Source organism: Vollenhovia emeryi, unplaced genomic scaffold, assembly GCF_000949405.1.
Source record: "Vollenhovia emeryi isolate VEMERY1.0 unplaced genomic scaffold, V.emery_V1.0 DF939141.1, whole genome shotgun sequence".
Classification (NCBI taxonomy): Eukaryota; Metazoa; Arthropoda; class Insecta; order Hymenoptera; family Formicidae; genus Vollenhovia; species Vollenhovia emeryi.
The window spans coordinates 2,448,063-2,465,108 of NW_011967225.1; the positions used below are offsets into that span (position 1 = coordinate 2,448,063).

Sequence of the window (17,046 nt, forward strand, 5' to 3'; positions counted from 1 at the left end):
CGGGGTTACCCGGAGGCGACGGCGAATTCTGCCCACGACCTCGCACGCGTCCACGTTCCCCGGGCGAACTTCCGATCGTGCGGCATGAGATCCATGGCTCGTTACTGTTGCTAATCATAAGTTGTTGATCCTCCGGCGCACGCAGTACGGCCGTAAGCACAGTGATCGTACTTTAAGGGAAGAATAAGCGAAGAAAGGGGAGGAAAGAGAAAAGAGAGGGAGCTGGTAATAAAAATAAAAATTAAGAAAAGGTGACAGACAGAGAGAGAGAGAGAGAGAGAGAGAATAAGGAGCGCACGTGTGTATGTGTGTGTGTAAAATGTATGTGTTGCATGGAGCGAAAAGATGTCAACTATAATATTGGAGTTGAAGATGGGTTGCCAGTACGAGATTTTTCGAATACTGTGACAATTGAAGAGAACAGAGGGTGGAAGATAGACAGGGAGAGACAGAGAGAGAGAGACAGGGAGAGACAAGTAGAGACAGGGAGAGGGGGAGAGAGAAAGAGAGAGAAAGAGAGAGAGAGAGAGAGAGTTTAGTAAGTAAATACAAAATGCATTACATGTCATGGTTCTAACGTGGCGATAACATTGTTGATATTAAAACTGTACACACGGTGAAGCTGTCCCGTGTAGCTGGAAATAAACACCCCTCGCTCAAGCTCGGGTCTCTCGGTAAGTCCGTGGGAGAGGGGAGGGGGAGGGAAAGAACGTTTCCGGCGCGGATTGCGAGCGAGGCCGCGCCCGTACGTCATTACGGGCGGGTCATCGTCCGGGTCTCCTCGATCATTTCACCGTCCTTTGGCAGGTGGGGAGATTTACCATGAAGAATACGTTGAGCTCGATCAGGGACGCCAGTATGAGGAACACGGCGTACATGCACAGGCAGGCGCGGCCCACTTTCATGTCGAGCTGAAACTTGTTGGAGGCGAACGCGATGTACAGCAGCATGAGGGTCGACAGCAATGATATCGCGCTGTACTCCAGCCCGCCGGAATTTATACTTATGTAATGCCTGCCGGGCTGCGTGGGCGAGAAGGACGACTTGATCAGCCAGGGTAGTCCGAGGCACAATAGTATATCGAACGTGTTCGATCCTATGGAATTGCTGATGCCCATCGACCCGTGTCCTGAACAGCGTAACGGAACGGTACAAAGTATACGGTGGGAAAAATATCGAGGATGAGCATGGCGAAAATATATGTATACATATGCGTTTTCTCACTCTCCGAGCGTTATCCGTCACTCCGAGATCCTCAACCCCACGTTACTCGCGCGAGGTTGTGAAATATATTCAATTATATTAGAAAAAGAAGACCACGCGACGAACGTAGGATTAACAGCGGACTTTAGGACCTCGACACGGTATACACCTTCGAAATTACCGAGCGCCATTCGCAGCCCCTTGCAGCTCTCGACCTAATTGAATCGCTCTCAACGCGCCCAATGACTTCCACCCATTTCTATCGCGCTGATATCTCGAATTTTGCACTGGTTCGCCAATGCACTCCCGTTACCGCCGTCCCCTACCGTCTCACGAGACACACCGTGCTGAGATCCGGATATGAGAAAAGCACAAATTTAAATTGTTCAGTCGAGAACGAACGACCGAAGATGTGACCTCGTTAAAATACCAAATAGGACTCTAGATGTTTCGACCATTTGAACTTTGAATTTCTCTCTCTACGTTTCTGATTTCGCGACATGGTTTAATTGCTGTTGGAACATGCCAAGGAATGCCTTAAAGTTTAATTATTTATGAGAGACACGTGCCAACTTAATTTCGGAACGACGGAGTGTACAATTTATAATGACGAATTTAATAACTTGAAATGTCTAGCTACAAAATGTCTAACTACAAAAATGTCTAATTATTCACCTGTAACAAGTCCAGATATGGTATTATGAATTTGCTACCAGACTCATGAACCCATTCTGTTTCGACTATAAAATTAAGATGTTCAGGCAAATTTAGGTAATTTTCGTCCATATACATACTAATGAATCTTGTTCTATATTGCGGTTTGAGCACTTATAATGTTTCCAGAATGTACTTAAACATCAATTTTGTCAGTTTGGACGATTTTTAAAAAATTCCTCTTGGTTAATAACTCGATAAATGTCACTGTTAAACACGCGTATCTATCGCCTGACCTTTCTTTAACTCCTATTGTAATTTATTATATGCTGAAGAAGGCACGGTGTTGCCGAAACGCGTACACGGAATTTGATATGCGGTTTTAATATCGCAATTAAATTTTATGCTTCACTAACGAATACCCTAATTTTTACTTGTTAATGCTATTTGACCGTTTGATCTGATAATTGGTTTAAAGTATACCTTGTTTCGCAACAATCACGCTCGACACAGCTTCGGGTACGCTGGTTCCCGCCGCGAGGAAAGTGATGCCCATTACGGAATCTGGTATCTTCAGCGTGTCACCTGTAAACAAAATGCGTTTGCAGCGAAACTTTAAGCCAAAGGACTCAACACGACAGGATGAAGATTCTCTCGTTACAGTTCTCACTTTTCGTCGTTCTTTTAAGGAGGACGAGGTGCTGGAGTTAGACCGCGTTTTTCAATCAGAAAGAGACCTCGACGTGAATTCGATGTCCAAGTTTATCAAATTCGTTAACAACGTTTTGACGTTTAACGCTCGTTTGTGTAATCGCCACTCACCGATTATAGTGATCATCCACGCTACCACGTAGCTGAGCGATCCAATCCATACGATGCACATCAGGAATGTGATAGGGAACCAATTCTTGAATCGTGGTTTCTCGCAATCGGGAATTGTGCACATGAATACCAGATGAATGGGCCATGTCGTGATCCAAGTGGTTTTCCTCAACCAGCCGGCGTGCGCCGGCCACACCAGGAGCTCGTACTCGTAATCTGTTATACAGTTACGAGAATTTCACATTCGACAGATATATCGCTTATTGTTTACGTTTTCTATCAGGGTTTCAAGTGACAAAATTACGTAACGTTTACGTAAAACGTGTCGAGAGAGATAGAGAGAAAGGGAGAGAGAGAGATAGCTTATCAGCCGGGCGAAATTTGAATATTCAAACTCTGATCTTGATGGCTGTTAACTCTCTGGAAAGTCCCATTCACAAGTGCTTAATTGCACTTGACCAATCTAGTGGCTCTCTCGCGAAATATATTACGCATTGCTTCACCATTGTTTGCGAACACTGTCGTCACGCTCGCTGACGCACGGAGGTATCGCCGATACAATTGAAATCGTGGAAATCGATTTGATTAGATTAGACTAGGCGAGTAAATATTCGTGTTTATCGCGTGGACAAGTAGTAAATTCTGCGCGACAAATTGTATCTTACGTAACAAGCAGCTCGTGAACGCTGCGTTGCAGAGATTGTGCTAAAAAAAAAAACCATTTAAAGGGGAACGAACACACTTACTGGGATCCGGATTCTCCTCCTGCGTTTTCGTCCCGCCATTTTGCAGCGGCACGTCGATAGTGGCTATCTGCTCCACACGATCGCCGGGCGATTGCAATTTGTCCGGTCTCGGTAAGTGAATGTCGCTAGAATCTGTGAGGAGCTTTACTTATGAACTTTATATTTTATGCAAGAATCCTGAAGCGCATTGAAGTTCGACTTTTATTCCCTCGAAGTTGCACCACCGCTGATATGACTTTATTAATTTAAACCTTAAAGTTCGATCCTCGGGCCCGGTTTCACCAAACATCGCTCAACTTTAATCTTAGTTCACGGTTGCCTCTTTCTAAACTAATGCTTAGAAAGAGACAAGGAATGAATTAAGCTACGCTTGAGGTTAAGCGACGTTGATGAAACCAGGCCTCAATCGTCACAACCGTGGCCGAAAGGATGACTGGAGATTTTATAAAAAGTAGAAATGCTACACGGTTGAATATGCCTTGTCGATTCGAAGACGGTTTGTTTCAAAGAAATCAAACGAGAGCCGACAATTTGTACACGGAGAGAATTTTTTCTTAAAACTCGTCTTGAAAATTACATATAATCGCGGGACAACACGACGTTTCGAAGAATTTTATGAGAGTTTCTTGAAATTTTACCGTACATTTTACTAGTAAAATGTGTAACTATATATATTAGTGAAATGCATGGTAAAATTTCACAAACTCTCGTAAAATTCTTCGAAATGCCGTGTTGTCCCACGATTATATAATTTTCAGGATAAATTAAAAAAAGAAAACATTCTCTCCGTGCAGAACAAAATTGCAAAACTCAAAGACACGAGGTCGAAAGTCTCACCTGTCGTAACTCGCGGGCCGTCTGAAGATATCTGATCCTCGTTCGTGCGAAATCTTGTACACCGCTGGAACGATTTATCCCAGTACATCACGGCGATATAAACAATGTACAAGAGCACCAGTGTTAACGCTTCGTACCATTCCACCCGCTCGTCGTGTATAATGCATATCAAAATTGCGACCGTGACACCGTAAGCGAGACAATCTCTACTAACAGGCCACCAGTCCAAAGGCACCACCTGTACGAAAATAAATTGTTATTACGCGCCACATTACAATGCAAATATTTAATGATAATATGTGCAATATTCACTGCTATAAGCGCAACATTTATAATAAATAAACCCAAGATTATTACGAAACATATACGCAATATGCTAAACTCATATATAAATAATTCGCTTTTCGTTTAACTTCATGCGGAATTTATGCAATTAAGAATTTACATATTTAAAGGAAATATATATATATATATATATATATAAAAGATGTAAGCATTGTAATTTTAAAACAAGAAGTTTTAAAATAAAATATATATGTATATAACATCGCGCGCTGATATGATACGCATTTTTGACAGTCATTTGACGCACATCCGTATCAGTTCTTAATCAATCCATCAATATCGATTTGATACGTATTATATCTGTTCGATAAAGTCTGTGTGTTGTTACTCATAATGATCTAAATAAAAAAAATTACCGGCGTTCTAAGAAACGAATGCAGTAGCATCGTGAGACACGGAGAAACGGACCTGCCATTTTCAGATTTAACTACATAATTGTTGATATCATTTGCTGGTTATTTAAAATAAGAAGAAAATGCAGGCAGTACAGAATATAAATACACCAACAAATATTTATCCACTTATGAAATCTGTTTTACGAACACACGGGTATATCTACGTCGCATGTATTAAAAAACGTTTCAGGTCAGCGTTCATACCCTACCGGAAATAATTCTACAAACTTCTACAAAACTATAAAATATAACTGTCAGAATCTAAGAAATTCTACGTAAATTTAAAAAGTGTTATAAAAATCAACATGAAAATGCTAGAATTGGAACACTTTTAATTTAATTTTTTTAATATTCTACAAGTAAGCAGACGTTTTAATTCTTTAAGGTTTTGTTGTTTCTCAAATTTTTTAAATTATTAAAGTTTTATACTAATTTTTACAAGGTTGTACGTTTTCATGAAATACTACTTGCAATAATTTCTTGATTTGAGAACATTATAATTTATGGTACTATTTTGTAGATATTTTTACAAACAAATTAATGTCTCAACGAAGATATAAAAATTTCTACAGATTTCAATTTCGAGTCAATTTTTGTAGTTATTTATAAAAAATTTTTCGGCTAGGGTAGTCAGATTTTAAGATCGCCTTGAATTTATCTAAAGATGCTGTATGGAACATTTCATTGGCCATCTACACAGTTGAAAAATTTTTGTTAAATTTAACAGATATCACATGTCCCAAACGATCCACACAAATTTTTGTGTTAATTTAACATAATATGGATATGTTAAATGATTACATTAATACTTTGTTAATATTTTGACACAAAATAAATGCGAATCTTAAAATAATTTAAAATAAATTTTCTGTAAAATTAACATGTTAATGACAAAATGAATTTAAAAAATGTAATTTTTACATTTTACAGATGTAATAAGTTAAATGACGGTTCGAAATCACTCTCACTTATGTTGTATAGAATGAAAGCAACATTTTATTCTGTAAATAGTTAACAGATAAATCTTGTTACTAATAATATAGAACATATGTATTGTGTAAGATTAAAAAATAAGTACACATTGTGTTGTTTTAACCTTGCTTTTCAGTTATTTTAATAATTTTACATTTGAGGTCAATTAACACAAGAGCAATATGTTAAATTAACACGTGAACGTGTTAAACGTTTAACACAAAAATTGTAACCGGCATTTTTTTAACAAGAAAACACAAATTGTCCAATTGTGTAAAGACGACAATAAGATGATCCTAAGTCTAAGATCGCACTGTGAATATTGCCCTTGGACTTGCGCTTATTTTCTCGCAAAAAGTACCCTGCGTATTCTATCCAATGTTACGTATTGTAAATTTTTGGAAGCGTAGTTAAATTTCCTCCTCGTTCCGTTAGATTTCACAAAACTATAGGACACTGTTGGCAACCTACCATTCCCGCACCGATGCCGCAGCAGGCTGGGACAGCCAGGATGTTGAATACTGCGGAACCCACTATCGTCCCGACGCCAATGTCACCTTCCGTGATGAATGTTCCGATGGCATTCACGAATAATTCTGGGGCCGACGTCGCCGCCGCCATAAACGTCGCGCCGGCTACGTCTTTTGACATCGAGAGTGCTGAAACGCAATGTCACATCCTTGATTTACCCTTAAATTTCCACATACATTTCCCGCATACACTTTGCTCGCGGAGTGTGCGCAACGTGCCACGTGCGAATCTTCCTTATGTCGGATCTTTACTAGACTAAAAAGAGGTAGGGCTGGAGGGGAAATTCGCACGCACGAATTCCTCGAAGCTACGAAGATCCCAGTTCGAGAGACTTTTGGCCGAAAAAAAAGGGCGATTCCGTTGATACAGCGAACGAACAATTTTAAAATTCAAAAGCGACACATGCGTCGGGCACACTTTTCCTCTTCGGCATGCATATTCGCCGTGCATTTAGCGAGCGCCGAACAAAAAATGTTCGCTACCGTGGCCAATCGTGATTTGCTAAAAATACTTTGCCGCCGTAACTAGTAAATTTCCAAACTACAGCGAACGGTTTGCTGTTGTCGCACCTAATACAATAGGCGCAGTAGCAAAGCACTCGGCTGCCGCGAACTGAATATCAGCTCTCCATATTTTACAGACTGAAACTTAGTTGCCACTTCCGTTTTCAGCTGCGGCAGCTACATTTTTCTTTCCGCGAGCGAAACGTGACTGTCCGATTCTCATCTCGGCGACGTGCGGCGACATTCCTATTTGCGCAAATTGAACTCGGAGAGCGCGGACGAGTCGCGTCTAGCGTTAAGCGATAATGAGAGAATAACCCCCGAATAGAACAGACGGGTCGTATTTCAAGAAATGCGCGAGGCCAGGACGAGAGAGGGACCGTCACGATGATCGTTGAAAGATGTGCCTGGCGCCCGCAGTGACGCAGATGTGCCGCAGCATGGACATCGATTCGACAGTCGCGCATCCCGAGCGGTTGAAATTAACTCGATATCGCTAAGCGTGCCAGAATAATCTGATTTGATGCGATCTGCGCCCGAGCTCCGTTTCGCGAAGATCGATTGGTATCACCTGCGCCAGCTTGGGATTTTAAACGTATACGCTCTTTAACCTTGGGCGCGCGTGTCACATTTGCCCGACACGCGTGACGCGTTTATAATCCTAGAGTCTATAATCCTAGGAAGGGACAGAGATTTACTTTTTCCAACTGTTGTAATATAACCGGCCTTTATACATCGCGCTGTCGCTCTCCCAGTTCTTAAAATAAAGCGGATACACAAGTCGCTCGAAAGTTAACGAAGTTAGCAAAGTTAAATCCCGGGAACTTAATCACTAAGGCAATTAACGTCAAGAGATGTGGCGCAGTACCATTTAATATTAATTAACTTTGTGATTAAATGTTAAAGTAGAGCTCCGTTAAATTCAACTTGAGATTAATCGAAAAAGAGTTACCATTTACTTGTTAACGTTCAACTATTAATGTCCCCACACTTTTCACCTTTGAGAAAACTTCCATAGGATCTGCGATTGCCTTCGCGACTTTTACGTACGGGTCAAGTGTGATCGATGCTTTTTCTCAAAATTTAAATTCGCGCCGCGTATTTTTTTTTCTCGTGTCATTTCGCGAATTTGTCAAAAGTTTTGCAGAGGCGAAGCCGAACGGCGTTTAGCTAAAAACTTTTCAATCCCCGATGCGCGCGCAAGCGTACAGAGTTAGCGGAGGAAGATGTATAATGCAACCCTTACCGTGACATATTTTTTCTACAGCAGGTACGAAGAATTTATCGCATACTACTGCTAAAGCGATAAATAAATAAAGCGACACGATGACGTGTACGACAACGGCACCGCCTTGTCTTTGCTCTTCATCAAACAAGTCGTGTGGAAAATCTTCTATAGCCGGTGGCGTACAATTTATACCTAAAAACGTAAGTTGTCTTTAAATCAGGTGCACAATAACAACACAATCGTGGCAGTCATTCGCCAGCATTCGCTCGCAACGTTTATTCTCACTGAAACTTTCCCGAAAGCCTCAACGTGAGTGGTTTCATTCCTTACTTCAGCCGCCCCTTATTTTCTCCATCGCGGACAAATTTTATTAGCAACTTTGAATACAAGCGCTCGCGTTCCATGAAAGAGGAGGTGGGGAGGAGCATTGGCCTTACGACGGAAGTGCCTCGAGCTACTTCATCGATATCGCGAGCATTATCATCCGACGGAGATGGATAATTGACGGAGATGGAACGTTTTCCATTTCCCGTGTTTTTCTTTTCATTTCCGTCAAACAGACGAGATCGAAAAATTGCGAGCTTATCGCAAAAAGTCGATACAGCTATTGGGAAGCTCATTACATTTAGACAAGGGCGTCCGCAGGTGTTTTTTTCCAGAGAGGAGCATGATTCAAAATGTCAGGGGAGAGACTCAAACTTGCAAAATTACTTATAAATTCAAGTGCATATACCTTTTGGTATATAAATCTCTTCTCTTTAATAAAGGAAGGGCAACTGCTCAATTTTTTGCTAATTCCAGACGAGGAGGAGGCAAGTGCACCTTAGGCTGGCAATAAATTGATGGTTTCAAACATTTGTCGTACAACAAATGTAACAGTAGCCTAAGGCTGCTATTACATTGTCGTACGACACATTTTTCAGCGTGTTGATTTGCTGCAGGATAGACAAGTTCTCGAGTATCGAGAAATTTTCTATCCTGCAACCAATCAACGCGCTTGAAAAATTTGTCATACGACAATGTAATACCAGCCTTAAGGTGTTATTACATTTGTCGTACGACAAATTTTGCATGCATGTTGATTGGCTGCAGAATACAAAATTCCTAGAGACTCAAGGACTTTTTTTTATTCCGCAGCCACTCGACACGCTTGAAAAATTTGTCGTACGACGAATGTGATAGTAGTCTTACTCTCCTCTGTGGATGTATCTGCATTTAGACGTTATATACCGGAACAACTTTAGCGAGAGCCGCGCATCTTTGAGACCGAATTCCTCGAAGGTAGAGCCTCCATCGAGGAAAACGGATTTATTCCGCGTCCGCCTCTCCGTTGACTTTTTCGCGATCGCCTGGAGGTACGATTTTCGCCGCACCTTGTGCCAATTCGCCCGCCGCATAATACCCGATTCCGGATGTACCGCACCTAGACACAACGAGCGTACGTCGAAATAGATTTTTTATTTTGCGGTTGCGCAACACGCGACACGTACAAAACTGCCGTATCAGGCAAATCGAGCACGCAACGCCGTCGTTCCGATTTACAGGTCGCGATACGCAGAACAGCGTTTTCCCAGCGGCGCGCGTTTCCGACTAATTCCGCGCTCCGCGCCGTTTACGTCACGGTTCGCGAGACGTTAACGGTGTAAAACGTCGCCGTCAATTACGTGTTTGCTGCTTTAATGTAAAGCAGAGGCCTTTTTCCCCGGCCTCGCATGATCACCGCTCATGGGTTAATACGATAAGAGCCGAGGGAAGAGCTTAAAGTTAACCATTATCTTTTTAGAGTCTGCCGGCAGCTCGTTCTGGCGCTAAGAGGGAACGGCGGGACGGTGTGGCGCGACGAGGAGGTAGATCGAGGAGATGGTTACGAAATCGGTATATTAGCACGTACGTTGACTCGCCGAATAGGAACGTTCCCGCTGAAACGCTGAACATGCCGGCACGAAATGTCACCGCGTATGCACGCGGGCAACGCGGACGAGCGACGTCGGCGCGGCCGCGGCGGCGCGACGGTGTGACGGTCCAAATCGGATCGTGTGGTGGTAAGATAACGATACGCCAAGTAGGAAACGTCTCGTTACCGTCCGCCATTACTTCAATTTTATGGAACCGTCGTGTCGTGCCGAATTATTTGGCGAACGGAGACCGCGGAGCGGTTCTCCCCCGCGTGCCAAGGTGGGCCTCGAAGCCGCGAGGGGGACGTGCGCCGTACGTAACGTGCGAAAAATGTACGATTCGTCGCGTACACGCACGCCGAATGTACGCGCGGCCCGCTCGTTAGCGTCAATTTTAGCGAGCGATTTTTTTTAAAGGCGAAACCGTTCGTCGAACACGTTTTCCGAACTGTCCGACTGTCGGACACGCGCGCTGCCCCCTCCGTTTTTTTTTTTTTTGCGAGGACCGATCGATCCCGCTGTCCGATCGCGTTGGCTCTTCCGTCCGGGTGTCACGTCGCGGACTGCGAAAAATGGAAAAATTTGTTTCTATTTTGAAATGTGTCTTCGCTAGACGTCGGAACAGATTTTTCTCCGTCGACAAGCGGCGTTTGAGGGTACATCGATATGTTGCACGTCGGTCTTTGTTGACAGAGAAGCGCGGATTGTACAATTTAGAAATAAATTCCGAATTTGCCCAAGATTTTAGCGAGACCTGCCCTTGTTTCTGAAAAATTGCCAGTTTTGAACTGAAAACGTAACGTAGCTCGGGCTGGAATCTGCCGACGAAGTCATTCAACGAGGCAACGAAATCATTCCGTGAATGCTACACGGAGAGAATTTATTCTTAAAATGTATCCTGAAAATGTAATCGTGGGACGACATGGCATTTCAAGGAATCTTTCTTGAGTTTTTGGAAATTTCACTATACACGCATTCTACTAGTAACTTACACTTATTGTTAGTGCACATTTTACTAGTAGAATGTACGGTAAAATTTCACGAAGCTCTGAAACAGTTGTTCAAATCGTCAAGTTGTCCCACGATTACATGATTTTCAGGATAAGTTTTGGCATTTTGAACAACTGTTTCAGAGTTTTGTGAAATTTCACCGTACATTTTACTAGTAACTATACTTAGGACACATTTCACTAGTAGAATGCACAGTAAAATTTCAAAAAACTCTGAATCGTGGGACAATTTGACATTTTGAACAATTGTTTCAGAGTTTTGTGTAATTTTACTATGCATTCTACTAGTAACTATACTTAGTACACATTTACTAGTAGAATGTATGGTAAAATTTCACAAAACTCTGAAGTTGTCCCACCATTAAGAGATTTTCAGGGTAAATTTTGGCATCTTGAACAACTGTTTCAGACTTTTTTGAAATTTTACTATACATTCTACTGATAACTATAACTATACTTAGGACACATTATACCAGTAGAATGTACGGAAAAAATTTCAAAAAACTCTGAAACACTTGTGCAAAATGCCAAGTTGTCCCACGATTCAGAGTTTTTGAAATTTTACCATACAGTCTACTAGTAAAATGTGTACTAAGTATAGATACTAGTAGAATGTATGGTAAAATTTTACAAAACTCTGAAACAATTGTTCAAAATGCCAAAATTTACGATAAAAATCGTCTAATGATGGGACAGCTTGGCATTTTGAACAACTGTTTCAGAGTTTTGTGAAATTTTACCATACATTCTACTAGTAATTAAGTAAAATATGTACTAAATATAATTACTAGTAGAATGTATGGTAAAATTTCACAAAACTCTGAAACAGTTGTTCAAAATGCCAAGTTGTCTCACGATTACACGATTTTCAGGATAAATTTAAGAGAAAATTCTGTCCGTGTAGGCAAACTGGCAATTAGGCTACTTCGTAAAAAATTCTACCCAAAGAAAACCGTTTATTTAGACAATACTCGAACACTCTATTCTCGAATTATCAATATCGCTCGTTCGTTACAAGTGTTCCATCGGATTACCGCAATGCACGTCTGATCTGGATTATCCTTTTAAAGAATTAAATATCGCCGGCGTAATGGCGGTAAGTTCGTGCCGGATTACCTAATTGCGCCGTCGTCGTGTGCGGAACGACGCGACCGTCGCGTCATAACAGAAGTTAACAGAAATATTTTTACTCGCGTACCTCTTGTATAAAAAAAAAAGTACAAAGTACGTTGCTAATATTTCAACTTTTTCCCCCCTTCCCCCGTCTTTCCCCTCTTCTTCCCTCGTGGAGACGGTCATGCGAACGTGCGCGTATTGGTGCCTCTTACCGGTATATATCGCTATGTGACTGGATGTGACTTCCTACCGATTAAGCAGCCTAAAGAAGTTAAATTGCTCTCATTCAACTTGGCAGAACAGATGCCATTCATGTCTAATGTACGTCGTATAAACGTAGATATATCACGACGACTCAACGACTCTCCCGGGCTCTACGGCGATTCGTTCGGTCGGAAGGGCGCGGCGCAAGCTGCCGGCGCGGCGGACGGTGGCCGATGGACGGATGGACACATAATCAGTTAACCGCCGAATCGCCGATAGCCGGCGCGATGTCCCCGGCAATTATCAGCGTTCCCTTCGCGCCCCCGGCGTGGCCCTTTCGTCCCGCGATTTTTCGCGATTTCACCGCTCTCCCCCTCGGCGACGCGAAGCCACGCGGATCGCGGCCTCGTCGTATCTGTTAAGGCCCGTGTCCACCAATTTTTCAAGCGCGTCGCTTCGCTGCAGGATAGAAAAGTTCTCCGATTTAGAAACTTTCTATCTCGTAACCAATGAACGCGCTTGAACAATTTGTCGTACGACAAGTGTAATAGCACCCTAGGCCTAATATTACATCTGTCGCACGACAAATTTTTCAAGCGCGTCGAGTGGCTGCAGAGACAGAAAAGTTGTCGAGTCTCTGAAAATGTTCTAACTCGTAGCCCAATCAACGCGTTAGAAAACTTTGTCGTACGGCAAATGTACTAGTACCCTAAGGCTGGCATGACATTTGTCGTACGGCATACTTTTACGGAGTAGCTGCAGTTCGATTGGCTACACATTTCTCGAAACTAGAACTTGGACCAAGTCCCAGCGTCGTGGACACAGGCTCTTAGTTAGAGCCACGCTATAATTAAGTACAATGCCGTAGGGCGGGAGGCGTAAACGAGCGGTTCACGTTGATTATCGTCTCACGCGTCAGTGCGTCGCACTTTAAGATACCGCGAAGACAACGGAGCGATTTAATCGATATCGTAAACGAAACGCGTAATGATGAACGATAAGGAGGGGTGAAGGATGTCCCCTTCCTCTGTTTTAAGGTCGATTACATTTTGGGGTCTAAACAAAGAAAGAAGAAAAAAAAACATCGGCTTCCGTTCAGTAGTTTTCGACTGGATTTTATCGCGTTCGCCTGAATTCTATTAACCCGTGTGTCATTTGTATCGATCGAGGGGGGACATTGGATTATACTTTTATCAATTTATAATCGTCATTGTCGTCGTAATCAAGTTAAGCAACGTCGGCGCTAATCGATTACGGCTGCGCCAACTTTTGCGCAACGACTGATGATAATTCGTAATTGATTAATCCGTTATTACCAATGCGCTCTCGTGAGAAATATCCATTAGAAATGACGGGCCTCGTTTCTGACTAATTATTCGAACATTTATCCCCCTCGTCAATGTTCAAAATAGGCGACAAAGCACGTGGACGGGCAGCGACGGATTTAAACTTATTGTAAATCGCGGGTACTCCTGTTTTCACGGCGGCGGGAAGGGACTCTTTCTCTTTTTCGTGGAATACGGTCGCGATCCGTTTGGTTTGTAATGTTAATTTGATTCTGCGATCATGCTGGATAAGTGAACGACAAAGAACGTGTTAGGATGATGGGCGATGAATGAGCGTCATTTTTATTCATTTTCATTAATTTTATGTCGTAACTTAATCAGCAGCTTCAGGCTGTCTAAAGCCCCCCCCCCCTCCCCCCACTCCCGTCGTTCTCTCGGCTCAAACTCTCGCTGGGCTGTAGCTTTAATTAATACGTTAACCACATCGCGAACGCTGCCCTTATTAAAGATCGATGTAACTGTCCACGATGCAAGCGGACGCCTGGCGAGAGCACAATTCGTAGATGAACTTTGAAACGGTTTATATCGTTAATACCCCGCGCTAGTGGACTCAAAATGTGTAGCGAGTTGGTTAAGGGATATCTGAGAAACATCCTTGGAAGATTCAGAAGCTTCTCGGGGACCTTTCAAACGCTTGAATCATTTAATTGGTTTCAATAATCGCTCTCCGCGAAAGTAACGGAATGTGCAATAAGTGATATTCCCGATAATTCGGCAAAAGCTTATCTTCGCATCTTGCACAGCGGGCACATGATTATCGATACCTTGCTAGTGAAGAGGGCAATCTAATTACACTGTGTGGTCGATGGCGATCGACAGGTTAAACTCGAGGCGGAAATTTTATTGGCGCGCGAATTATTTTAATTTCGTTCGATTATTGACAGAAGTAAAACGCGCGCTAGTGGCGCGGCTCGCGCGTGCAAAAATGATTTATCCTTTCTCCAATGGGCCCCGCGTTACTTTTGTACGGCTCCGTGGAAAAACATCGGATTGATTAGTCATTCCATTAAATGCGCAACGTTTATCCGCAATTTTTAAAATAGATGATAAATCGATTTTCGTACGAATGCACGCGCGGTTTATGATTTATTTCGCGCGTAAATAACGGGGGCAAGTGAGAGCGCCGTGCAGCGTAATCAAATATCGTAGAAGCGATATACGCACAAGCAGCATTTCGCCCATAAATAAAATAAAAATGCACCAGCGAAATGTGAATATCATTTATATCTCTCACGTGGAACACATATATTTACTTCGCGAATACATTTCATATGAGAGATTGTAGATTTTTGCAGTGTTTTTTTTTAATCGAGTGACATAAATGAGCAATTCTCTTTAACTTCACGGACAAACGAAACGATCCGTTATTCGCGTCAGTGGACATGACGATTCTGGAAGAAAGGGGAAAGAAAGGAGAGCAGAGAAGAGACAAAATTTTCAGAATATTATGTCTGTATATGCGTAGCGGTGAAATAAAGTAAAAATAAAGCAAACAGGGAAGAACCTTGCCAGCTTTAAACGTAGAATTGAACATCAAGACCGTTCGGGTAGAGTCAAGGAAAAAGAGAGAGAGAAAGAGGGAGAGAGAGAGAGAGACGCAAAGCGAACATGACGAATGGTTAAATTTGACAGACGCAAAAAGGACAAGGAAAGGGGGAGGAGAACAAAGGAGAACGACAGGTGATTTATGTGCATGTCCGTGTGCTCGGGTGTACCTATTCGCTAGCGACTTTGTGCACTGCTACCGCGGGGGACAAGTGAGAGGGATCGTTTGTTACGTATTTTGAACTGAGCACTTGTTCTTCACCAGAAAACGGCCGTACTCCGACGGGCTTTCGTCCGACACACCAATGTCAACGCGAAACATCCTCTAGCCTGCGACTTCCGCACACCCGTCGTCTTCACTCTCGCTCTTCGCGGCGCAGCGCGGCGAGCACCAAAAGGGACGGAGGGCAAAAAGGGAAAGGAAGAAAGTAAGCGCACACCGAGTCCACCTGTGCGCTCGTCCCGCATCCCTTTCCCCGTATCGCTGAATTTTTTTTCCCCCCTTTCTTTCTTTCTTCCCTTCTTTCCCGCGTCATCTCGCCACCGTCCACGCCGTTTCTCTCCCGATTTCCCCGGGATGCGCGGGTCCGCACCGTCCTCGCTACGTGTGCGAAACTGTCTTAGCACGCCGCGGTCTCCCGCGGTGCGATATTATCGAAAATAAGATTCGAACACACCTCCTCCTAGGTCAGTCGTATCCATGTTGTCAATCCCGTTGTCACACACATACTACATTAACATCTACTCCGAAGTCCGACATCGTTTGTTGGAATCGCCCCTCCCTCTGGGCTCTTCTCTCGCGCGTAGCGCCTATTGCTGGATCGTGCCGCATGTAGGTGACGAGACCTCCAGCCTCCAGGCCGACGGGGCCTCCCGAAATTCGCGACACGCAAACACATCCGGCAATCGTCCGCCACTTTCGAGCAATCGCCACGGACATCGGCACATGACGAGCGGGAAGGAAAATACACACGCTCGTATTTCTCTCCAGATAATTTTACAAGCGCACTGTGTGCGTGCGCGCGCGTATGCGTGGGTATTCGCGTGTGCGCGCGTGTGCGTGCATGAGGTCGTTACAATGCTGTGGAACGAGGCACTTTAGTATCAACGATTAGTGGACCGGCACCTCGTTCTTGGTATCGCCAGTCGTGTGCATACGTACGCGGAAAAGAAAATGATGTTGCGCCAACAAGATCGGCTTAATTGAAAAATAAAACCGTCGAAACGGCGTCAGTATTGATGAATAAGAAACGTCAGACAGTTGTCTTAATAATCTGGATGTTTGGTTCAATGCTTAAAATCTAAATCCACAGCAAGTGCAATTGAGCGAACTCTGCAAAAGCCAATCAGTGGACTACCACTGAAAACACAGTGAATGGTCGCTATTTCACAATTGTAAGAATACCGCCGAGAGTCTCAGTGGCATACTTGGAGGGAAGTCCCCTATTATGAGACAGCAGGTTTCCAACGTCCAAATTCAATCGCGAATCTTTCTTCGCCACGATTCTTCACACGATCCAACAATGAATTTTCCACCAGGCAGATTTCGCTCGAGGGGCAATAAATTCATGGTGGACTCAACTGACGAGGTCTATTAATTTAACAGAAACCCCGCTATCTCGTATTAGAATCCCATTTCATAATAGGGGACTTTCCTCTGCAGCTGTGAATCAGTGAGTATTCACTGTTTTCGG

At 43.3% G+C, this 17,046-nt stretch overlaps 1 protein-coding gene across 3 annotated transcripts; it reads right to left on the reverse strand.

Moving 5' to 3' along the window:
* Positions 1 to 476: 476 nt before the first annotated feature.
* LOC105567077 (sodium/potassium/calcium exchanger 3) lies at positions 477 to 16,093 on the reverse strand. 3 transcript variants are annotated; one of them, XM_012021629.1, is made up of 8 exons: positions 16,030 to 16,093; positions 8,255 to 8,428; positions 6,446 to 6,633; positions 4,263 to 4,500; positions 3,426 to 3,557; positions 2,680 to 2,895; positions 2,341 to 2,442; positions 477 to 1,129 (listed from the first exon to the last, which is right to left on the reverse strand). In XM_012021629.1, exons 1-8 carry the CDS (start codon positions 16,052 to 16,054, stop codon positions 786 to 788), a joined length of 1,419 nt encoding a protein of 472 aa, XP_011877019.1. In that variant the 5' UTR covers positions 16,055 to 16,093; the 3' UTR covers positions 477 to 785. The 3 variants fall into 3 exon arrangements, with proteins under 3 accessions (XP_011877019.1, XP_011877021.1, XP_011877020.1); XM_012021631.1 differs by lacking the exon at positions 16,030 to 16,093 and adding an exon at positions 8,970 to 8,980; XM_012021630.1 differs by lacking the exon at positions 8,255 to 8,428 and having other exon boundaries at positions 16,030 to 16,079.
* Positions 16,094 to 17,046: the final 953 nt, after the last annotated feature.

What these genes read in the sequence shown, in the direction of transcription:
- LOC105567077 (XM_012021629.1), bottom strand. Translation starts at nt 16,054, where the DNA reads ATGGATACGACTGACCTAGGAGGAG. An exon ending in TGTAGAAAAAATATGTCACG is followed by an intron (nt 6,634 to 8,254) that starts GTAAGGGTTGCA and finishes ATTGCGTTTCAG; the next exon opens with CACTCTCGATGTCAAAAGAC. An exon ending in GGAGGAGAATCCGGATCCCA is followed by an intron (nt 2,896 to 3,425) that starts GTAAGTGTGTTC and finishes ACTGTATAACAG; the next exon opens with ATTACGAGTACGAGCTCCTG.